This window comes from Eulemur rufifrons, chromosome 6 (genome assembly GCF_041146395.1).
Source record: "Eulemur rufifrons isolate Redbay chromosome 6, OSU_ERuf_1, whole genome shotgun sequence".
In the NCBI taxonomy this organism is placed as follows: domain Eukaryota; kingdom Metazoa; phylum Chordata; class Mammalia; order Primates; family Lemuridae; genus Eulemur; species Eulemur rufifrons.
In genome coordinates this window covers 43,319,928-43,345,153 of record NC_090988.1, presented here as the reverse complement: position 1 = coordinate 43,345,153, position 25,226 = coordinate 43,319,928, and the positions used below count along the sequence as shown (strand labels likewise).

The 25,226-nt window shown below is 37.6% G+C and overlaps 1 protein-coding gene across 1 annotated transcript in view; it reads left to right on the top strand.

Moving 5' to 3' along the window:
- The first annotated feature begins 3,240 nt into the window (after window positions 1–3,240).
- Window positions 3,241–25,226, top strand: part of CCDC83 (coiled-coil domain containing 83) — a 54,663-nt gene continuing 32,677 nt past the window's right edge. The window contains exons 1-4 of the mRNA XM_069469106.1: window positions 3,241–3,440; window positions 12,982–13,104; window positions 17,291–17,375; window positions 22,862–23,024. Coding sequence (XP_069325207.1) covers window positions 13,010–13,104; window positions 17,291–17,375; window positions 22,862–23,024 — 343 coding nt within the window. The 5' untranslated portion in view covers window positions 3,241–3,440; window positions 12,982–13,009. The remainder of the gene's footprint in view (window positions 3,441–12,981; window positions 13,105–17,290; window positions 17,376–22,861; window positions 23,025–25,226) is intronic.

Here is a 25,226-nt window from a genome sequence, read left to right as displayed (position 1 = left end):
GTGCTAATTAGCCATGACTACATCTTCTTTTGTGGAGTGCCTGTTCAAATCTTTTGGCATTTGTAACTAGTTGTTCTGTTTTCTTATTATTGAGTTTTAGGAATTGTTTATAAATTCTAAATACCAGTCTTTTGGCAAGTACGTGTATTGCAAATATTTTCTTCCAGACTGTAGCTTGCCTTTTCATCTTCTCAAAACTAAAGAACAGAAGTTTTTAATTTGGATGAAGTCCAAATCATTATTTTTCTTTTTTGAATCATGCTTTTGTTTTTTTTTTTTTTTTGTTCTATGTAAGAACTCTTTGCTGATCCAAGGTTACGAAGAATTTCTTCTGTTTTACTCTAGAAGTTTTTTAGTTTTTGCTTTTATTTTCAGGTCTATGATTCATTCCAAGTTAATTTTTTGTATGGTTTTTGGTCAGAGTCAAGGTTAATTTTTTTCCAAATAGATATCCAATAGTTACAGTAGTATTTGTTAAAAAGATTATCCTTTCCTCATTGAGTTACTTTGGCACTTTTATCTGAAGCAATTGACATATATGTCTATTTCTGGATTTTTTGTTATGGTCTATTGATCTATGTGCTTATCCTTTTGTGGTCATATTTTAAGACTGCTGCAAGCATGTAGCAATTCATTGTTGCTGAATATTCTCATGACATCAGATGCTAAAGCCTTCAGGCACAATTCACATCACCTGGCCCAGGTTCCCAAGACAAGAAACCCTGGCTCCAGCTTATTGTCCTGGGCTCTTCTTCCCTCCAAGAAAACAAAGAGATCATAAAATGATCTCAGAATGATTTCAAAAATCAGTTAGGCAGAGGAGGTAAGGGGGAAAAAAGAGATGTGATATCATTTAGCCAGAGTTCTGGTTATTCAAGTTAAACTTGATTTGAACAGATGAAGAAAAGAAAGTGGATTGCGATATGTCTCTGGCTTAAAGAGAAAAACCATCACACTTATAAATAAAGCAGGAAACCATCCATTCTATAAAATTGCAACATGACAATGGATGTTGGGGCAAAATATAATCCCCTCAGTATGTCTAAAGGTAGCATAACCTGTTTTCCTAACAAGACAGTATTTTGCTTCACGACTTTTTTTCTGCAAAGCATCAATTTGTTTCAATTTTGTCAGGAACAAAGTTTTTGGATAAGAATTTGTAGCAGAGCTTTTCTATTTCTCAAAACTACTGACAGTAAAATGATTCACTACAAATTTGAACCGGTTTACAAAGTCAATAGGTTACTCTCTAGTTCAAGTCTCTAGCAATTATTGAGATTTAATGTTAATATTTAGTTGATTGCCTTAGGGTCTGTTTGCAGAGGTAGTAATCTTCAGTGAAAACAGGTAAAAATAATGCAAAAACAAGTATGTTCATGATTTTAAAAAATCATATTGTCAAAATAAGACCCTATATATTTTTTAAAGTATATGATGTTTAGCAATTGTTTATACCAAATAGATTCTTTATGGTTTTGCCAAAACAAACAGCATATTTGTAATTTCTACCATATGTACTTTCCTACCTCTCTTTCTGCATCAGCCTACATGGCAAAGCTAACAGAAAATTAAGGTCAAATGAGGAAACTCGGCAAATGGTTTTTATCTGGCTTCACTGTTTGACCACCAACTGGCAAACACCATAAGAAAAGCTGTACAGGAGATAAATGATAGGGTAAAAGTACATTTTTGACCGTGGGCCCAGGCTCTTATAAAAGAAGCAGGCCTAAGATTTATAGGAAATGATGTGGGAATGAATTCAAAGTGCTGAAGTATCACAAATTGTTTATCCATTTAACTAAAAAAACTCCATGCTTTAAATTTTTTTAGTGGTAGCTCTTTTTCTCCTACATTTGCACTCTATTTAATAATTTTTACCCCATAATCCCACCTGTTGTTATTCTAGGGAAGAACAAGTAACTGGAAAACCTTAATCATCAGATGTATAGATCACAGCAAATTACTGGCACTTCATGAATACAGCAATGATAGAATAAAGGGAGATTTAAATGAGGTGGAACACCTCATTTTTTGGATGACTTCATATTGGTGAGAAAAACTTCCTTAACCAAAAGCTAATCAGTATTTTTATTAACTACTTCAGTTCCCTTTAGGTGACTTATGAAAAGAGTAGAGGCTGAAAGGATCCTCACTTCTGAGTTCCTGGGACAAAAAGATAAATAGTTGACTCAGATATAACTAGCGTAAGTAGATGCTCCCAGGATGTAAGAAATTGTCTTGAGGCAGAGAATGAGAAAGAATGTAGGAGAAGAAAGAGGAATCTTAAAACCTGTAGTTGTGGGATTTTTTTTTCCTCTCAAAGGTGGACAGAGCTGCAAAAGTGAAAAGAGAAGGAAATACGGGATCTATAATGCTTTTCTTGAGGTTTAAGAGTAAAAAAGTGAAGCGAAAAGGGAAACAGGCATAATCAGGGACGTTTAGAGCCCGAAGTTACCCTATAAACGTTTAGTCCAGAGGTCTGCCATTCCGTCTGAGCTAAAACCAAAAGAATTCGTGCACAAAAGTAGGCAGAAGAAAAGCTGTCACAGTGGAAGGGCAGAGGTACGCAGAACCCCGCCATCCGCGCACACACTCCCTGTCCCCATCCTCCGAGTCCAGGCGTCCTCAGTTTGCAGCGGAAGACACAGACACTGACGCAAAACTGACCTGCTGGCGGTCACAGCACTGAGCCCGTGCGCCCTGTCTCTACACATTCACCACTTCCGGGTTTGCGACTAGAGGGAGGCAGAGAACGCGTCTGCGTTTTATGGGATTATCCAGGTGAGAAGCGGCGGCAATCCAGCGCGGAGGAAGGCGGGAGAGCGCGGTCGTGGCTGGGACCGCAGGTGTTCGGAGCCTCGATCCCGACTGTTCCCCGCGCCACCACCAGGTGGCGCGCTCGACCCGCCGCTCGCGGCTGGGCTGGGGCGGGGGTTGGAGGGAGGATGTCAGTCGCCATGGAAACCGTGGGCGCGGCGGCGGCCGGGGGATTGGGTGGGACAGGTGGGCGGGCGAGACAGGAGTGCTAGCTGTCCGCCTACGCTGTGTATCTGCACCTGGAAGCCGTCGAGGGCAACTCGGGAGACTAGAAGGCCTCCTTTCTGGGCCCCTGACTCCTTCCAGTCTGACACTGAGGGCTTTATGAGCATCCTCTTCTCAGCCCGCATAGGCCCATCTTCACGATCCTGTGGTTTGCTCCGCTCCAAGATGGGCCTGGGGTCGCGCCCTCCTGGTCTCCTTCACGAGGCGGCACCACTCTTGGGCCGTTAGGGGCCGCTGGGAAGGGTTCTCATAAGCCCAGCTCTCTTCTCCACTCAGGAAACAGAAGGAGACAGGCCTTTTTGATTGATCAGATTAATCTGTCTTTCCACTTTGCAGTAGAACCCCTGGATACGTTGCTTATTTGCCCTCCCAGAGGGCAGGATCTGAATTTGATTCAGGTTTGTAATTGTCACGGTGCCTCCACACAGTCCCTGGCACATAGTAGATGCTCCTTAATCTAATGCTTCCATTTGTATGGGGCTTTTATCATTTGACAGTTTTCCCAAAGCATCTGGGGCCTCATTAATAAGCTTGACAGGAGACCGGGCAGATGGAGGAGGAAACTAAAGGTTGGAGATGTTCAAGGATTGTCAGAGGTTGTAAAACCCAGTGAAGGAGCTAAGACTAGACTCAGTCTTGCTTCTCTTAGTACAGGGGTGGGAACCTTTTCATGTTGGGAGGCTGTATTAATTTAGCTGTAATCAAATAAGGCCATATTCAAGAAACTTCAATTAGATATACTTAAAAATGTACATTATTTTGTAAAAATCTAACTACTATGTACTTAATAATTTCAAAAAAATGAAAACTATTTGTTAATTTTAAACTTAACTAACCTTTTAATGACTTTGTTGTGTCTGCTTTTTGTTGGAAAGCATTTGAATATTTGACTGCAGCCTGCGGGTCCGCAGTTTCAGTTGATCCTCTAGATGGATATCAATCATTTGTGACCTTATGGGCATCTTGATTTGGGTTAGGTAGGAGAATGTAGATTTGCAGCAATAAGTGTTTGAAAAGCAAGAAAGCATTTTTCAGGCATGTTGCCAAAGGTGTGGGTATTATACTGCATTTTTCCACATTTCAACTGGATCTTTCTTAACTTCAAAATGTCATCTACTGAGAGCTCAATCAATTCCAACTGTAGTTCTTTAGGTGCCTTGGTGATGTCAACTAGGTGAGGCTGAAATGCTAATTTGAGTGTCATGTCACAATTCTCAGAGTCAATGAACCTTTCACTGTATTCTCCAATTAATAGGTGTATAACAGCTGTGTATTCTTCAAATGATTCACATATATCATTCTGCTCATTAGTGACCTTTGCTAACTGGGGAAAATGTTCATCCAAAATTTTCTTTTGAAGAAGTTTTTGAAAAAATACAGCTTTTTTCAAAATGCTTGGATTTTTTTTGTCACATATCATATATAGACTTAGTTTTACAAGTCTATTTCTTTGCAAAGAAATATTCAAGTCATTTTGATTTGACATATCACACAGAAATGCTGCATTCCTATAGAAATCTTCTTTCAATAATTCACATTGCTGATTATGTTCTTAATAAAAATCTATCTGTTGTTGCAGAGATAAAATTTTGGCTAACACCTGTCCCTGTGATAGTCAACACACTTTAGAATGATATGGCAAATCCATACTGAATACCTCATCATTCAACTTTAGCATGTTACAAAACTGACGATGCTGTGTTGCATTTGCAGAAATATAGTTAGCAATACTTATAATTTGTTGCAAAGTGTCACTTAAAAGAGTAGCTTTAGGCCGGGCGTGGTGGCTCACGCCTGTAATCCTAGCACTCTGGGAGGCCGAGGCGGGTGGATAGCTCGAGGTCAGGAGTTCGAGACCAGCCTGAGCAAGAGCGAGACCCCGTCTCTACTAAAAATAGAAAGAAATTATATGGACAACTAAAAATATATATAGAAAAAATTAGCCAGGCATGGTGGCACATGCCTGTAGTCCCAGCTACTTGGGAGGCTGAAGCAGAAGGATTGCTTGAGCCCAGGAGTTTGAGGTTGCTGTGAGCTAGGCTGACGCCACGGCACTCACTCTAGCCCGGGCAACAGAGTGAGACTCTGTCTCAAAAAAAAAAAAAAAAAAAAAAAAAAAAGAGTAGCTTTAGCACAGAGATTTTGCTGATATAAGATACAATGAAAAGAAATGAGAGCATTTGGATTTGTTAAAACTTATTTTATCTGTGCAATAAACCCTTCATGTTTTCCTGTCATGGAAAGTGCCCCATCTATACATACACTCCGTAAATTTACCAAATTCAGTCTAACTTCACAACATTTATCTTGAAAGTTGTTGAAGATATCTATCCCCTGTGTTCTGTTCACAAGAGTGTTCAAAGCGAGTAACTCTTCTTAGCAAAGAAAATCTTCTTTTATGACCTGAATGCAGTATAAAACCTGTGCCGAGTCAGTAGTATCAGCTGATTCATCCAAAAGGATTGAATAATATATATTTTCCTTTTGAAGTATCACATGAAGTTTTTCTGTTAAGTTGAAGGCTGATTCATGCTGCTGATCAGTTAAGGTTCTCCTTGAAATGGGCAGTTGTTTGTACTTTCAAACATTATTGGGGTCTGCACATCCAACAACTTCAATAATGCATTCTTTCACAATTTCTACATCACTGAATGGCTTCCCTTTTTTCCCCGAGTATATAAGCTACTTACTTTATAAGTTGCTTCAGTGGCATTATTTCCAGGTCTTATTGCTGCTTGAAAGAATTGTCTTCCTTTTATTTTTCATCTCTTAATTTCTGCAATACAACCTTTTGCACCTCTTCCTCTAATTTAAAATATTTGTGGTCCTTATGAGCATTGAATTTTTTTGATGTTGATATTGCAGTATCACAAAGCAAGCAAATCATCTTATCTTTAACAGAAACAAGGTAATATTGCAATTCCCAATCCTCATTTAAAAAATCTGTTTTCTTCCTTCAGCATTCTCTTGGTCTTCTTCGATATGATGGGCTGTTAAGCAGACAGAATTAAAAAATACTGTTGAGCTGGGCAACTATTCACAAATTCCACATCAAACAGAAACACTGTGGACCGTAGTTCAAAAGCTGATAACAGACTGGCACTCTCGACCCCCATAAACTCTCTTCCAACCAGCCTCATGCAGTAGTGGCTCCAGTCAGGCAGGGGGAAGTTAGAACAAAATCATGAACATAGAAACCATCAGTTTAGCCCTATGGCTTACTAATGTTCTAACTGTACCAGTCAATCTGGGAGAATTATTTCAGTGAAACTTATTTTATTCTTTGATATTGCAAATATGTTCATTTTAAAAATAAAATAAAAATATAAAAGATGACCAATAATGTATTAATAAAAATATTAAATAAAATTATTCTGTAAAATTTGGATTCAGTCAAAATGCTACACGTAAGGACCTAGAAGGCCACATGTGGCCTTAAGGCTGCAGGTTCCCCACTCCTGTCTTACTGCCTTTCTCACCAAATTCCCAGTCTAATGAATACTTTTTGAGTGGGGCCCTCATACATCCTTGCGTAATTCTCAATACCAGCACAATGCTGTTCCCACTGTTGGTACTTCATATGTGCTCAGTGTGGATGGCTTTCACCCTCACGCTCCCAATTCCTAGACTGGTTTCAATTCCTTGCTCTGGATGCCACAACATTCTTCTAAAGGGAACATGTGGTTTCTTTCTTTTATGAATTTGTCAGATTTGTATAGTACCATATTTGTTTCCTTACTCCCCTCCTTGCCCCATAATTTTCTGCTGGGCAGAGAGAAAGTTGAAGTAATTAGGAGATGGGGAAAGATGCCCCCTCTAAGCCAAAAAAGAAAAAAGAAAGATTCCTGTGATGGCAGAGAAGGAAAATAATATGACTGGATATTCATCAGTCTGTGTGATAATTGCTCATGGATGTCCTGACAGCCACCTTCAGTAGATCCTCTTTATAGTTACTATTTCTCTTTGAGGATAGAGAGAAGCCCATTTGTTCTCTTCTACCATCGGAGTATAAAAGTATTGCATGTATTTCCATTAACCTCACAACATTATTTTCATGGTTATGTTCGGTTATTTTGTTTGTTTTGTTGGGTGGTTTTGGTTTTGGTTTTGGTTTTATTTTATTTTATTTTATTTTTGTGAGACAGTATCACTCTGTCGCCCAGGCTACAGTGCACTGGCATCACCATAGCTCACTGCAACCTCAAACTCCTGGGCTCAAGTGATCCTCCTGTCTCAGCCTCCCAAGTAGCTGGGACTACAGGTGTGTGCCACCATGCCTGGCTAATTTTTCTATTTTTTGTAGAGACAGGATCTCACTCTTGCTCAGGCTGGTCTCAAACTTCTGACCTCAAATGATCCTCCTGCCTTGGCCTCCCAGAGTGCTAGGATTACAGGCATGAGCCACTGTGCCCAGCCTATGTTTCTTTCTTTTTTGACATTTCTAAAATTGAAAGACAGCAGGAGCTGGGGGAAAAAATGTGGTTCTGGTTACTAGGTAAGTTAGTATAATATACTGCATTTCAAAATATTTATTATTAGCAATTCTGGATCAGAAGACAGACCAATTTTATTCTTTTTATTTATTTATTTTTATAACAAGCCCAACTGAGATGCCAGTTAGACCAATTTTAAAGCTAAGAATCCAACGTAAGTTGGGAACTGCAGTTCAAAAATGTGCCACTAACTAAAGGATTTGCATTGGTAAAGAAAATGCATGCCAATGTAAAGTACATCATCAATTATCCAAGCAAAAGCTGAAAATGCCATTCATCTAGATGTTTTTAAATACCTGGATTTGAATATATAGGTTTAACACTGTATCTCCAAACTGGAAATTCTACATTTTAACACCAACTACTTTATGCTATATATGCATAATCTATACAAAAAGAGGTCTGAGGTTTTTAAAAACTAACTTTTATTTGATAATATTGCTATTGCTACTAAAAGGAGTTAAATGAATTCAGGATTTTTTTAACATATGCTGGAGACCATTTCTAATTGCATTAAAAATGTGTATTAGCATAAGTGAAAATTTGAGTTTAAAAGTAATTTAACTTTCTGACAGCAAGTTGTTAGGAAAATTTTTTTTAAAAAAGTAATTTACTTTCCAAATTTAGCGTATATACAACCTTATGAGCGAATAAATAGGGCTATTGGTACAGTAAGTGAGCATGCATTATTTGGAAGTCAATCATTCTAATGAAATATTTATTGAACATCTAGTTTGTGGCCATGGGAGATGGCCTGTGTGCCAACATCTATCTATCTATCTATCTATTTATTTATTTAGCAGAACATCTTATTCATTGTCATTTTCCTTGTCTACTGTAAGTGTTCCATAAATCTTTATTGAATAACTTAGTAAATCAGTGAATTTTGTCTTTAAGCGCTTTCAGATATCAGACAGTAGATAACAATTTTGCCAGGCTGGCCCTTTAAGTATCTTCAGAAGTGATTTCAGAGATCCTCATTCTATAGATGAGGAAACTGAAACCAGGAGAAGCCAAGGTCTCACAGCTATTTGTAACTGAGATAGAGCTTGAGTCTCTTGATCCTCTGTTGAATGATATTTTTATCACACCTGACTTATTTTGTTAAATGGGAAAGTTTTATAAGTTTCATATGAAAGGTTCTAGGCTCACTTAAGAGGTATAAAATTCTAGCTAGCTCCTAAAGAGCTTACAATCTTCTGAGGAAATATAAATGGACACAAATTGATATTACAAGGCATAATGTAAAAAGTTTTTTAAAAAAAGAATTGCTATGAGACCACAAAGAGAGGTTATTTACCACTAGTTGGGAGAAGCAGAAGATGCTGCTTAGAAGATAAATTTAGAGTTGACCATTAAAGGATATGACATCTATTTTTGAATTTGCAAAGATGAGGGTTTGTTGAAGTAGTTGGCTGTTATTCAGCATGAAAGGAATTATATTTTGTTTAAGATGAGTGCCATGAATGTTTCTGAATATGTACATACTTCAGCCTTGCTATTAACACTACAGTGAGTTATGTGCCTTTTAAGTTAGATTGCTCTTTAATAAGGCTTTTGGAAGTATTGCATTATTATTATTATTAGCCTTACAGTTTATAGGTAAGAATCCAATATAATTGGGAACTGCAATTCAAAACCGTGCAGTTAATGGCTAAGTTTCTAGCTAGTTAATGGCTGAGCCAGGACAAGACTTCAAGACTCCCAGCCCCTGTGTAGAGATCTTTTGACTAGATCATGCTGTCATCCCCTGATGAAATCTTATTCAGAATCTTCATCATTACTAATGCTATTAAGTAAATATCTTCCATTTTAATCTGTATTTTACAAAACAGGTAACAAATCTCAGGATGCATTTCGTATGTCCTGAAGGTTATTAGGGCAGAGCTGCCATCCCCCCCACCTGCCACAAAAGTATGACAGGGGTCATTAGGAGGCTTCTGGGTATTCATGACTTCACAGAGTCATGAAAAGAGTCATTTTGAGCCTTCTAGATATTGAGCCAGGATCCTGAGACTGCACAGGAAGGGACGTACTCTGTCTTGTTTGGGTGATTTTGCAGAGTCAAAGCCTTGTGGGATAACAGTACATTTGAAGAAGGTGATTGTTATATGTCGATTTTTACTAAATAGACTTGTTTTCACTGAAAAGCATTCAGGGAATATTTATCGAAACATTTTCTGACAGAAAATAATAATGGAGTAGACTCTGGAAAGGCTGGAGACCTGAGTCTTTCAAAGCCAGGCTGCCCACCCGCCCTCACTCCATGGTGTGTTGCAGGGTGCCCAAACATGGCTGGGAGAGGAAAAATACACATGGGCATGAAACAGAAGTCACATGCTGGATGAAGATCTCCCTGGCATTACCTGAACGGTTTGGCTGAAGTCTTTTAAATCTGCTCATTCTTTTTCTAAAGTTCTGCGGCAGTGTGCTTCTTTCTTCCTATCAGTCTGAGTAGAGGTCTTGCCTCTTCTATATTTTATAACCGAGGGCCAGGGAAAGGGCCATGCACAGAGCAAGCACTGAATAGATGTTTGCAGTTACTGACAGATTAGACGTTCATTTGTCAGGAGTTATTCTAAATGTAACCTTCCTGGAAGTTCATTGCATTTACTTTGTGAATATTTTTCTAGGATTCTCACACTTTACCGAGATAGAAATCTTCTGGGAGGTAAGGGACTGTAAATCCTTGCATATGTTTATGAAAGTCCCTATTGTTTGTAAGACATTATAAGATGCAAAAGTACATTGTGAGGTACGGTCATTAGCTCATTGCAGAAATGCAACTGTTAAGCACGCAATCCAATTGGTTTACTAATTTTCTTAAAAGTATGTGAAACAATGAATCATAATATACTTTATGCATAAATCATTTGGGCTTTAATGGATCCACATTTTTACTCATATTTTATTAAAATCCTTTGCCATGAGCTGCAGTTGGGTAACTAATTATACATTAGTCAGAGAGTTAAAAACATAAGAGCCAGGTAAATGAAGTAATTGAGCAAGATGAGGTCATTTTTCCTCCAGCGCCAGATGGGTAACACAGGTGGAAACCATAAACTCGATCTCTTCCTTATGACTTTGGAAGAAAGAGATTAATGTTGACATTTGTTTTAACTTTGACATTTGTTTTAACTGTTAAATAAAATATTTACAGTAAAAAGCATTATTAAACAGTAAGTTATTGTTTTAAAATAAAACATTTGTCAGCATGCTATTTTTTTGTATAAAAGTCAAGGTAAAAATTCTAATTCTAAAATAGAAAATAATATAGAAATTCAACTCTACATCTGAAACAAGAGAGCAATTTTTTCTTGGCTGATAATTTTCTTTGAACTGTGATGCTATAATAATGACACATTGTGGTATGGAGCTTACTGAATTATCCTCAACACTTTCATATTTGAGAAGATGCTACTTTTACTATATTACCCTGTCTTAAGGTATTAAATCTTTTTGTTGTGTCACCTGTGTGCTTTTCAGCTGGAAAGTATTGTTGTATATTGGCATTCATGTATGCTCGAATTTGTTAGCATACAGAGATGCACACACTTGGCTAGAAAGAAAAATCTCAGACACAAAGACAGCCTCATTGGAGGTCTGGGTGGGTGAGCAGCATGTCTGCAGAGAAAAAGTTTATTTCAGCAAGTTTTTCCTCTGTGGATCTAAATGATCGATGAAGATTTATGTAGGTTGCCGATTCAGTGATCCAAATCAATGACGAAGGTTGACAGTAGCAAACCTCACGGGTTAGTTTTTCCACATATCATTGTACTTGGCAGCAGGCAGACATCTCTGCCTTAGAGTTACCTATAATTTGAAGAAGCATGATCTGGAGCTACAACTGAAGAGAAAGAGAAAGGGTGTAATATTTATTAAGCTGTTTCTATATGTCAGACACTATGCAAGGTGCTTTAAATATTAGCATATTTAATCCTTACAATAGCTCTTAGAGTAAGATTATCATTCTCAATTTATAGATGATGAAACTGAACTTCAAAAAAAAACTAAGTGACCTACTCAAAGTCACACAGATAATAGGTGGTGGATCTAGGGTTAAACACATCTGTCTGATTGATTCATGCATCTGCTTATGTATTCATTTGACAAAGATTTATTATACGTCTATTGTGCTAGGTGGGGAAATAGAGTAATACACAAGAATTACATCATCCCACTCTCATGGGAGTTTCCAACTATTTAAACAAATAATTACAAAAATCATGTGCCTTTCTATTACACCAAACTACTGATACATTCACTGAAGGCTAGGCACTTATCTTTTGAGATTAGTAGAGATTAAAAGATAAAAATCTGACCGGGCGTGGTGGCTCACGCCTGTAATCCTAGCACTCTGGGAGGCCGAGGTGGGCAGATCGTTTGAGCTCAGGAGTTCAAGACCAGCCTGAGCAAGAGCGAGACCCCATCTCTACAAAAAATAGAAAGAAATGATCTGGACAGCTAAAATTATATACATAGAAAATAACTAGCCGGGTATGGTGGCGCATGCCTGTAGTCCCAGCTACTCGGGAGGCTGAGGCAGAAGGATTGCTTGAGCCCAGGAGTTTGAGGTTGCTGTGAGCTAGGCTGATGCCCGGGCAACAGAGTGAGACTGTCTCAAAAAAAAAAAAAAAAAAAGATAAAAATCTGTTAAGGAGGACAATAATATGAAAAGCGTACTTTATTACCCAAACCAAATCTATGAAGTATTCCTGCTTACTATAAACATCTGTGAACAGAGGGCCTTCATTTTCCCTCTAAAAAAATATTATTCTTGATGATTTTTTATTATTGGGTATAAAAGCAATTAATAGCTGATGAACAGTTACTGTTAATAATACATTATTATTTGCATTTGTAAATCTGAACCATTTAAATAAATACTTCCCTGTGTGCTTTTATTTGCTTTTCCTGGCAACTCTGGGTAAGCCTAATTCTTTTGGGTTCTAGTTCTATTTCTTTTGGATCCCAGCTTCTTGGTACTCATAGAAAATTGTGGTATTGTTTTGTTTCAATTTTTAAAAAGTTAATAGACAGTTATTGACCTGCTGCTATGTGCAGTATACTCTGCCAAAACTGTGGAGAAATAAAATGATTGAAAAAGTTTAGTCCTTTGCCCTTAAAGGATCTTGATAGGGGCAACAGATGTAGATGGATAATATAAAAGAGTGAGTCTCTTAGAAAGTTTTGGGTGGGGGGAATGTTGTACCTGGGTGAAACATGGAATTCATGAATTTAAGAATTTAATTGATTAATTCTTATTCAAGAATTTAATTGATTAATGATGTTCCAGCATTGTGGTTGATGTTAGATCTGGGGACATGGAAGAAGTCAGGATAGAAAAGCCAGTTTTAAATTAATTCCCAGCGGTGACTTCTCTAAACACAAGTAGAGGGGCAAAGATGGAATTTATTCACTTTTCTTATGTCTCTTTTCTAAACAGGTATATTTCTTAATAGCTACCTAGCACAATGGAAAGCTCAGGGAAAGCAAATAAAAAGGATATGCATGATGGGCCAGCAAAAGAAGTCAAATTGCCTACCAGCGAAGCACTTCTAGACTATCAGTAAGTTTGTATTGTGAAATCTAAAAGTTGCCAAATATAAATGGCAATCATTAAGACTCATATAACGCCAAATGCAAATGATGCACCCAACAACTGCAAAAAGAATAGAGGTGGAATTGCACACTTGTGCTATGTGCATATATTTAAAAGTTTTTGGAACTTTGAATATAACGTAGTCCAAGTAGCAGCTATGAAGCAGCATTCATTAATGTGGTTTGGGCTCCCTCCATTGTATTACTGGCCACTCTCCCTTATGTACACAATAGCTTGCTGGCTCACCTCTTAAAATAAAACATAGAATGGTTAGCGTACATTTATAGAGGAGCAGAAGAGGAAATTTCCCTTTATTTACTTTTTCATTTCTTAGACATTCCAACTTGCATTATTCCTAAATGGCTAAAGATCAAATCCAAGTGATTTAGCGAGAATTATTTTTAATAATAAGAATGTTTCAGAAGGTCTCACTGCCAGGAGCTCGAGAACTAGAGGTGACATTTATTTATGTTTTATTCCAACTAATAGATAGTAAGTCCCTTTAAAGCTTGTGAACCTCAGCTTTTGGCACAAGGTAGGTGTTTTAATGTGTAATTCTTAAGGAATGAATGGACAAATATTAGTCTTTTCCCACATAAGACTGAAATGTACTTCATCCATGCACTCATTCAACAAGTGCTCGAGTGTTTACCAAGTTCAAGGCAAGTGTCAGGTGCTGGAGTATAGCAGTGAACAGGACCACATGGTCTCTGCCCTGATGAAGCGTGAGAAGCAAACACTAAATAACGAATTTGAGCTTTAAAAAAATTGCATAGCTATAATGAAGCTGCTATGAAAGAAAAGTGTAGGGTGCTGTTTGACAACATGAAAGGACTTGACCTAGTCAGAGGGGTTAGGAACAGCTTGAGGAAGCCATGTTTGAGCTGATCTCTGGAAGAGGAGCCAGTGTTATAGAGACATGGAGGGGTGGGGAGAATAGCTTATAAAAAAGACACTAGAGTGAGAAAGAGCTTTTCAGTCCAGGACTGAGAAAAGGCAGAGTGAGAGAGACCGGGCAAGAGCAAACACTGGTGATTTAGACAAGGGTCAGATCAAGCAGACACTTGGGATTGGAGAGTGGGAAGCCATTTATTGGTGGGGTTGGGGGAGGTACAAGGTTGAAAATGGGGATCCCATGGTGCTAGTGACTATGTCTTTGTTTAACACAATTATTTTTAACAGCATTCAGGGAGAATCCATCTCCTTCCCCTTGAGAAACTCCAAATGTATTCCTATGTTCTTCTCGGAAGCAATGAGTGAAAGGGTCAGAACACTAAGAAACATCCACTGGAAAGGGCTTTTAAAAGTTTCCTTTTATTTTCTACTTGTGATAATATCAAGTCATAACCAGATGCTATGTACACTCATTTCTCAACAAAACTGAAAACTTCCTTCATCTTCTCTCAGAAGAGGTGGACAAAAAGTCAGGCTCTATAAATATATTAATAACCTGGTCTCTAATTGGCTCTCATGGTTTACAGTGACGACATCCAGCTACAGCTGTTTCACCCTCTCTTTTGGGTCAACCAGAGGCCAACCTTTTTCTCTTTAACAAAAGTTTACAAAGAGGCAAACATTTAAAAATTCTCATGATCTAGTAAAAGATATAAACTGAACGTCCCACGCCTTTGTTCTTTTTCGTTTGTTAAAACTAAATAAATAGTCTCATGGACTGGAGCAGCCAAAGTCTTACTATATCATGCTTTGCTAGTGACAATTTACTTATTCCATGTGTTGCCAGGTGACAGAACTTTTGCCACATTACAAATACAAGACATCCCCTCTCACCATCTGAGGAAGGATTGTCCAGGAGTCCCTGGCAGCATCTTAAATTTCTCTTATGCTATCTGAGCTCCTAACAAAACAGTGAAGACATAGTAGGTAGTTGATTAATGGTTTTTGAGCAACTGAACTTTTTTTCAAATTTATTCCAAGAAGATAAGGTCATTAATTTCTATGGTTGTTTGGGAAGAGCTGATAACTGCCAATATTAAATCTATAAAATGATCATTTCTGAGTAAGAATGGCTTTAATTTTCTCCTTTATACTTGTTCTTCCCCATGTTTTCTACCATGAGTATGGATATAGATATAAAAATAGGTGTGGATATGGTTTGGGGTAAAAAATATAGTTTTTTAAAGTCAAGTTTGGGTGGGTGGTTTGGGGAGTTGTGTTTTTATACAGATAAGGCAGTTAGATATTTAAGATGAGGGAAAAAATATGAAGGGTCATTTCTTCTTGTCTCTCCGTTAACAAACCGTGAACTACTTGAACATTGTATTTTATTCCTCTTTGTATCTCTAGTACCTAGCACAGCCTGGTATATAGTATGAGCTCAGAGTTTCTTTGTTGAGTAAATATTGTGGTGGTGGTGTTGCTGAGTAAATATTGTTGGATCTTGTCTGAGAACAAGATCACACTCATGAAAACAAAAAAATATTATTTTTGCCTATTGATGTAGGAAATACATATTTTAAAATAGTAATACTCAGTGATGAAATGCTTACCATGAAACAGGCACTTTCTTACCTGCTGTTGAGTATAAATTGTTCAAATATTCTGAAAACATTGGTAGTAAAGCAGTCCTGCCCTTTGATCAGGTAATTGCATAGATATAGAAACTCTATCCCAAGAACATAAGGTTGTGAACCTCTAGGGTTGGTTGTGAGAGCTGATATGTTCAATGCTAAATCTGTAATATTATCTAAAGTGATCATCTCTAAGTAACGGTGGTTTTATTTTCTCCTTTATATTTGTTTTTTCCCCAATTTTCTACAATTAGTACAGATATAGATATAGAAATAGATGTGGGTATGGTTACGGGTTAAAATAAAAAGATAAAAGTATAATTTTTTGGAATTCAAATTTATTCCTTTTCCTTTCCAGAATTTTCAATAAAATTGCATGGAGGGGGAAAATTGACATATTACTAACATTTTAATAACATAGAGAGGAAAGGGGAAAGGTGACACTATATATTACTAACAAGTTAATATCACCGTGCTTTGGAATAGTGCTATATCCTTTTCAAACAACTTTGATATATATTGGTTTATCATCCTACTTGCTTCAGCATTTAATATGACATGTGGGATGTTAGGGAACTGAGTAGATGGGGGAGATATGAAAAGGAAAAAGAATATAGAGAACAGTGAAGTTTGAATTCCCCACAGGGGCTAATAGTGTGTAGTTCGGAAGTTAAGTTTCATCTGCTTCCTGGTAAATCCACCTTGTGAGCCGCTAAGTTAGACCTGCAACTACCATGAGCTCCACAAGGGGGCCAATCAAGCCACCGAAACATTTAAGCTTCTCAGAATTTCCCGAGGCCTGCCGATGCCAGTTAGACCACCCTAAACTACTCAGTGCAAAACGAATAAGAGACAAAGCCCTAGGCCAGTTGCTCTTACATGCTCTGAGGGGTAGGTTGGTGGGCTTAAATGTGGAGTTCCAGATGTAGCAAATAGAAATACAAGATGCCCCACTAAATTTGAATTTCAGATAAACAACAAATAATTTTTTTAGTGTATGTATGTCCCATTGCAGTATCTTGGGTTAGGGCTGGATGTGGTCTCCAGCCAGATCACACTGCATGCTGGGTTATCACCAAAGAAGGTGGCTCTCGGCAGCAGCCAGGGATCAGTCTATTAACCAGCCCATCCAAGGACTCAGTGTCAACTAATGGAGACTACGTACTTGACATTAATTTACCTGCTCCACTCATATGGAGAAATGGTATCACATTTGCAAGAAGGTGTGCTTGCCCTTATAAAGTCTTTGTTTTGTTTGTCATTTTTATCTGAATGTTTTTAGAATTCTAGAAAGCATGCTTTCTGTGTGCCCTTTCCTAGGTTTCCTTTGAGCTGAATTATTTATAAACAATTAGAAAGTATAAAAATTACAACTATAAAATATGAATAGAAATTGATTTTTTCAAAACAAAATACCTTGAAGTTATCTCTCCAGTGTATATTTCAGTGAGTAAAATAGATTCAGAAATACTAAATCATTTAGGAAAGATTCTTATCCCTAAATGGGTTTTTGTAATATATTTAATCATTTACATAAATTCAAATAATTTAGTTTAATTTTTAAATTTTGTCTTATTACTTTTTCCTAAGATAAATAATTGTAACACATCTTTGTTTATTCTCAGCTGTCAAATAAAGGAAAATGCATTAGAGCAATTCATGTTTCAAATAAAGAAACTTAGGGAAAAGAACCAAAAGTATCATGAAAGAGTGAGTATAAAACTTAGAGCCTGTATATATGGTCATTAAACATTTACACACATGCTTTAAAAAATTGTGAATTATGATGAAATATACTCTACAAAATTATCTTCTTCAAAGCTTGGAATTGGTTGATTTACAATCCATTTAAGTTTCTTTGTACATGTGAGGCAAGAGAGTACTGCTGTTCCCATTATATTAATTATAATGTCAATGGAAGTTGGCTTGAATTATGTTATTTAGATCCTGAGGACACTCAATCTATGTTCAAAAAAATTTTAAAGCTTTCAAACCACATTTATCTTTTGACTACGTATGTAACTAAACTATTAAACATTGAATCTCTATTTTTTTTATCTCCGTGTCTTTTTTCTTTTAGATTTTCTGAGCGTGCATATGTAAATGCCATTTGAAAAGTACAGCCTCCGTTGTTAAAATGACTAATTGGATATTTAAGATGACATATTGTTTTTATAAAATCAGATTAAAATGAATATCAAAAGGGTGCTATATCTGACTATCAGGAATAAAGATCCACAGAAGTAAAGTTTGGAAGCAGTCAATGATAATTATTAATAACACAATTTATCCCTCAAGGCAGCTCATGAATGAGGAAATACTGAAGGTGCCCCTGATTAACAAATTTTTTATATGGACCCTGAAACTTGCACAGTTAATGGTTTTATTTGGCTTTTGTCTAAAAAGACTATCTACAAATTTTAATGGAATCGGGAGTCAGAGACCTGACTTTGCATGCTGACTGTACAACTTACTGCTGATGTCATTTTGGCCAAAATTGGTATGAGCCTCAATTTTGCCGTTGCAAAATGGGGATTCCTGTCTTTTCTACAGGGCCAATTTGTTCATTCATTCACCAACTATTTATTGGACAAGCCAAGCCAAGCCCCTAGTGGTGATATGACTGTGACTCTGACACTGTCACACTTTTCAAGGTTCGGTCACTTGTACTGGGAACTGAAGCAGACACAGTTTGGCATAGGTACTTGAATGCAGGTCCCACAGGACGATAGCTGAAGCACGAAAGGGGAGTGAACACCATCAAGGGACAAATGCACACCCTCCGGTGGTCAGCATTGGGACTGCTAGGTCAGGACTTGGCTGTAGAAAGTACAACAGATAATCACTTTCCCCATTACCTCGCCATTCGGAGCCAGAAACAAAGTTCTTGTTTCCAGGAAGATTAGCTCAAGAAGGAGACAGCTCTAAGTCTCCAAATTAGTGGACACAGCAATGAGGAGCATGAAGAGGCTGATTCTAGCTCCTACTCTACATATCTGAACACCATCCATTTCTTTCCATTTATGCTGCTACTGGCCCATTTTAAGCCACCGTCATCTCTTACCCCTCCTTCCCACTCCAGTACATTCCCCACAGTGCAACCAAAATTACTCTTTGAATACTGTAAACCTTTCAGTGTTTAAAACCCTTCAGTGGCTTCCTATTGCACAGAAAATAAAATGTATTGTCCTTACTAAAGTCTTCAGGGCCCTGCAAAATCTGACACCTGCTTTCTTCTCCACCCTTGTCTCCAGCTGTTCCATCCTCTGGCTTCCACTGCTTCTTTTAAATCTTGAAAAACCAATTTCTTTCTTATTGTACCTTTACCCGTGCTATTTCCTCTTCCTGGAATGCTTTTCTCTTGGCTAGCTCCTTTTTATTCCTCCAATCTAAGCTGGAATATTGTGTAAAAATATATCTACGTATTAAATAGAAAGCTCTTCAGGCAGCAGCAATCAAATCTTACTTATCTTTGTTTCTCTGGAAGAGCCCAGCATGAGTAAGTGTTTAATAAATGCTTGTTGTATTGATTCACACTAACATCAGTGGAAGGAAAAAAATTTTTTTTTTTTTTTTTTTTGAGACAGAGTCTCACTCTGTTGCCCGGGCTAGAGTGAGTGCCGTGGCTTCAGCCTAGCTCACAGCAACCTCAAACTCCTGGGCTCAAGCGATCCTCCTGCCTCAGCCTCCCGAGTAGCTGGGGCTACAGGCATGCGCCACCATGCCCGGCTAATTTTTTGTATATATATATTTTAGTTGTCCATATAATTTCTTTCTATTTTTAGTAGAGACGGGGTCTCACTCTTGCTCAGGCTGGTCTCGAACTCCTGACCTCGAGTGATCCACCCGCCTCGGCCTCCCAGAGTGCTAGGATTACAGGCGTGAGCCACCGCGCCCGGCCAGGAAAAAATTTTGAGATTACAGATATTTAAATTGCTAAATTAAACACGACTCAATAGGAACATATTTTTTTCCCTTCAGTTATTTCTTTTCTTTTCTTTTTTCTTTCTTTCTTTTTTTTTTTTTTTTTGAGACAGAGTCTCGCTCTATTGCCAGGGCTAGAGTGCTGTGGCATCAGCCTAGCTCACAGCAACCTCAAGCTCTTGGGCCCAAGCGATCCTCCTGCCTACGATGATGAGTAACTGGGACTACTGGCGCTGGCCACCACGCCCAGATAATTTTTCTATTTTTAGGAGAGACAGGGTCTCACTCTTGCTCAGGCTGGTCTGGAACTCCTGAACTCAAGCAATCCTCTCTCCTCAGCTTCCAGAGTGCTAGGATTACAGGCGTGAGCCACGCGCCAGGCCTCTCTTCAGTTATTTCAAAATCAAAAATGCCCCTCCTCCTTCCTACTCATCATCTCTTCCTGTGTGTATTTAGTTGTGTTTGGATCATCACCTCATTTATTATCTTTCTCTTTGTTTGCATTCATTGTTACACTCACCTCGTTAGACATTCATTTCATAGTTCTCTGTGTCTCTTTACCTCCCAATTCGTTGTCACTCATGCTGGCCCCACCATGGTTGCTTTAGCAAAAGTTATTAATGACCAGTTAGCCAGGTCCATTAATAAGCGGTAAAGTAACGACTACCAAGACTTTACTCCTCATCCCTTCAGCAGTCACTCCCTTCATCTTTTTTTTTTTTTTTTTTTTTTTTTTTTTGAGACAGAGTCTCACTCTGGTGCCCGGGCTAGAGTGCCATGGCATCAGCCTCGCTCACAGCAACTTCAAACTCCTAGGCTCAAGCGATCCTCCTGCCTCAGCCTCCCGAGTAGCTGGGACTACAGGCATGCGCCACCATGCCCGGCTAATTTTTTCTGTATATATTTTTAGTTGTCCATATAATTTCTTTCTATTTTTAGTAGAGACGGGGTCTCGCTCTTGCTCAGGCTGGTCTCGAACTCCTGAGCTCAAATGATCCACCCGCCTCGGCCTCCCAGAGTGCTAGGATTACAGGCGTGAGCCACCGCGCCCGGCCCCTTCATCTTAAAACTCATTTCTCCTTAGGGATCCAGGAGCTCACTCTCTTCTCTCTCTGACCATTTCTTCTTGTTTTCCATTCAATTCTCTTTTCCTGTATCCATCCCTTAATTGTGGCATTTACCATGGCTCTGATCTCAACCCATTTCTGTCACTCTAAACTCTCCTGCAATCCTCCTGCCCCAGCCTCCCAAGTAGCTGGGACTACAGGTGTGTGCCACCACAACCAGCTAATTTTTTCTTATTTTTTTGTAAAGAAGGGGTCTTGCTATGTTGCCAGCCTGGTTTTGAACTCCCTGCCTCAAGCAATCCTCCTGCTTTGGACTCCCAAAGTGCTGGGATTACAGGCATGAGCCAGCTTCTTATTGCCTTTTAATAAAGGATACTAGTCATTGGATTTAGGGCCCACCCTAATGCAATATGACCTCATCTTAACTAGTTATATCTACAAAGACTATTTCCAAATAGGGTAATATTCTGAGGTTCTGGGTTGGCAAAAATTTTGAGGGGACACCGATACCTAATACAGTGCATTATATGTTTGTAATTATTATATCTTCTTGATGGTTTCACTCTTTTATTATTATATAATATCCTTTTTGTGTCTAGTAATAATTTTTTTCTTAAAGCCTAGTTTATCTTATGTTAGTATAGTCACTCCAGCTCTCCTTGGGTTACTGTTTGCATGGTACATATTTTTACCATCCTTTTACTTTTAGCCTAATTTGTTTCTTTGAATCTGAAGTGTGTCCCTTATAAAAAGCATGTAGTTGGGTCTTTGTTTGTGTATTCGCTCAAGCTCTGCCTTTTAATTGCCATTTAATCCATTAATAAAATTAATCAATTTTCATTTAATGTAATTATTGATAAAGAAGATTTATATCTGACATTTTGCTATTTGTTTTCTATGTCTCATGTTCTTTTTGTTACTCTCTTCTCTTCTTCCATTACTACCTTCATTTGTGTTAAATATTTTCTAGTATACCATTTTAATGCTCTAGTGTTTCTTTTATTATATTTTTGAGTTATTTTCTTGGTGGTTTCCCTAGGGCTTTTAGTTAACATCTTATAACAATCTAGTTCAGATTAATGCCAACTTAATTTCAATAACATACAAAAACTTTACTTGATTCCTTACCCCCATTTGTGTTGTTATTGTTGTACAAAATACATCTTTATACATTGTGTGCCCATAAACATAGATTCATAATTATTGCTTTATGCAGTTGTCTTTTATTCAGATGGGGGAAAAGGAATTACAAAACGTACATTTATTCTGTCTCTCATATTCTCCTACATATTTACCTTTATTGGTGTTCTTGTTTTTTCTCATAGTTTCAAGTTACTGTCTACTGTCCTTCACATCATTGTGAAGGACTCCCTTTAATAATTATTGTAGAGCAGGTTTGTTTGTGATGAATTCTCTCAGTTTTGGGGGGGTGCAGGGGACAGAGAGATAAGGTCTCTCTCTTGTTGCCCAGGCTAGAATGTAGTGGCATCATTATATCTCACTATAACCTCAAACTCCTGGGCTCAAGTGATCCTCCTGCCTCTACAGGCGCACGCCACCACACCCGGCTAATCTCAGTTCTTACTTATCTGTACATGCATAATAAGATCGCAAGGGCAAGAGTGAACTCTCAGTTGATTAAATGAGCTTAGAAACACAAATGGGATATCCACAAGAGGAACCCAGTGTATATTTCAAGTGTGAAGTTTTGGTGAAATAACCGTCAGCCTAAAAGAACAGAATTGGGGGTTATTTGTGAGAAAAGCAAAGAATAATGTAAGTTCCAAAAGAGCAGTAATATTTTTCTGTTTTGTTCACTAATATAGTCTTAGTGCCCAGAATACTCCCTGGCACATGGTAGTTGACTAAATGGATAATGAATATTAGAAAACATTGTTAGTGAGAAATTGAAAAAATTGACATCAAGGTTTAACTTTAATGTTAATTGATTCTGTGATAGAGTGATAGACTTGTAGATTAATGACACAATTTTTAAAGTGTAAAATTCTATCCAGTGGTTACCATGTTGGTGAGTTTAATTATATATTGGGTCTTCCTTGATCCATAAGCTCTTAGAGATATTGTATAATTTATTTCATTAAGTGTTTCTTTCTCACTTTGCAAGCCTCAATGTGTGATTCCATTTTGAGGAAAAACAATGTAAATAGTTTATCAGATGTTAACTACAGTCACTTTTCATGACAGAATAAACGCTTAAAAGACGAACAGAAGTGGCACATACGGAATCTACTAAAGGAACTGAGTGAAGACAAGTCACAGGGATTAGCAGTGGTAACAAGAGAGGATGTTGAAGAAGCAATGAAGGAAAAATGGAAGTTTGAAAGAGACCAGGAAAAAAATTTGAAAGGTGACTTAGGAACTTAGAAAATTATCACAAAGTTGTATCAAGATATTTATTGAATATATTAATGTTTTTTGTCTTCCAATATGTTCAAAATGCTGTGAACACATTTCAAATGACATCATTGCCGTCATAACTACAAACACATGTAGGTAAATAGACAGGAGAGGGAAATAACAAAGTGGGTAGAGGTAATGAAGCCAGATGATGAGGAGGAATAAGGGTGTGATCAAAACAAAGACAGATGAAATCCATATGACCCTTTTTTCTTTTTTAATTTCAGAATATTACAGGGGTACAAACATTTTGGTTACATGAATTGCTTTTGTACTGTTTGAGTTAAAGTTATAAGTGTGTCCATCACCCAGATAGTGTGCATTGTACTTGTTAGGTGTGTATTAACTCATCCCTTCTCCCTCCCTCCCACCTGCTTGATTTGCATTGAGTTTTACTACCATATATGCACATAAGTGTTGATCAATTAATTCCAATTTAATAGTGAGTACATGTAGTGTTTGATTTTCCATTCTTGTAATACTTTGCTTAGAAAAATGGGCTCCAGCTCCATCCAGGTTGTTACAAAAAGTATTAGTTCACCATTTTTTTTTTTTATGGCTGAGCAGTACTCCATGGTATACATATGCCACATTTTATGAATCCACTCATGTATTGATGGGCACTTGGGTTGATTCCACAACTTTGCTATTGTGAATTGTGCTATAATAAACATTTGAGTGCAAGTGTCTTTTTGATAAAATGACTTTTTTTCCTTTGGGTAAATATTCAATAATGGGATTACTAGATCAAATGGTAGGTCTGCTTTTAATTCTTTGAGTTATCTCCATACTATGTTCCATAGAGGTTGTACTAGTTTGCAGTCCCACCAACATTGTATAAGTGTTCCATTCTCTCCGCATCCACACCTGCACCTGTTGTTTTGGGACTTTTTGATAAAAGCCATTCTCACTGGTGTTAAGTGATATCGCATTGTCATTTTGATTTGCATTTCCCTGATGATTAGAGACATTGAGCATTTTTTCATATGTTTATTGGCCATTAATCTATCTTCTTTTGAAAAGTTTCAGTTCATATCTTTTGCCCACTTTTTAATGGGGTTGTTTGATTTTTTTTTCTTTTGATTTGCTTGAGTTCTTTGTAAATTCTGGTTATTAGCCCTTTATCAGATGCATAGCATGAAAATATTTTCTCCTCTTCTGTAGGTTGTCTATTTGCTCTGTTGATTATTTCCTTGGCTGTGCAAAAGCTTTTCAATTTAATCAGGTCCCATTTACTTATTTTTACTGTTGCTGTGATTTTCTTTGGGGTCTTCTTCATAAATCACCTAGGGCGATATCTAAAAGAGTTTTTCCAACATTTTCTTCTAGAATTCATATAGTTTTATGCCTTAGGTATAACTCTGTTACCCATGATGAGTTAATTTTTGTGAGTGGTGAGAGGTGCGGATCCTGTTTCAGTTTTCTACATGTGGCTATCCAATTTTCCAAGCACCATTTATTGAATAGGGATTCTTTTGCCCAGTGTATGTTTTTGTCTGCTTTGTCAAAGATCAGATGGCAATATGAGGATGGTTTTATATCCAGGTTCTCTGTTCTGATCCATTGGTTTATGCCTCTGTTCTTGTGCCAGTATCATGCTGTTTTGGTTACTACAGCCCCGTAGTACAGCTTGAAGTCTGGTAAAGTGATGCCTCCTGATTTGTTCTTTTTGCTTAGGGTTGCCTTGGTTATTCAGGGTCTTTTCTGGTTCCATACAAAGCGTAGAATTATTTTTTCTAGATCTGTGAAAAATGACTTTGGTGTTTTAATGGGGATTGAATTGAATCTGTAAATCACTTTAGGTGGTATAGACATTTTAACAATGTTGATTCTGCCGCTTGAGCGCTATCAGGAATCAGTATCAAAACAAGATTTTCCTGGATTTCTCCAAGTATTTCAGAGTGCCTATTTAACCAAGCACTTTGCACAAAGCAGGCTTTCCTCTCAATAAATATTTATTGTTTTGAGTAAAATAGTTTCCAAGACCAAACATCAATAGACAAGCTTCATTTTTAGGGGTCTCCAAAGCTGTTCCCATAAACCTCCTCCTACCCAAATCTCTTCATGGGCAGTACTGATGTCATGAGGTGGTAGATAGTGTAGTTTTCAGGACTCTTTCTGAGAAAGTTCTGCTTATGTTTGGAAGGAATAC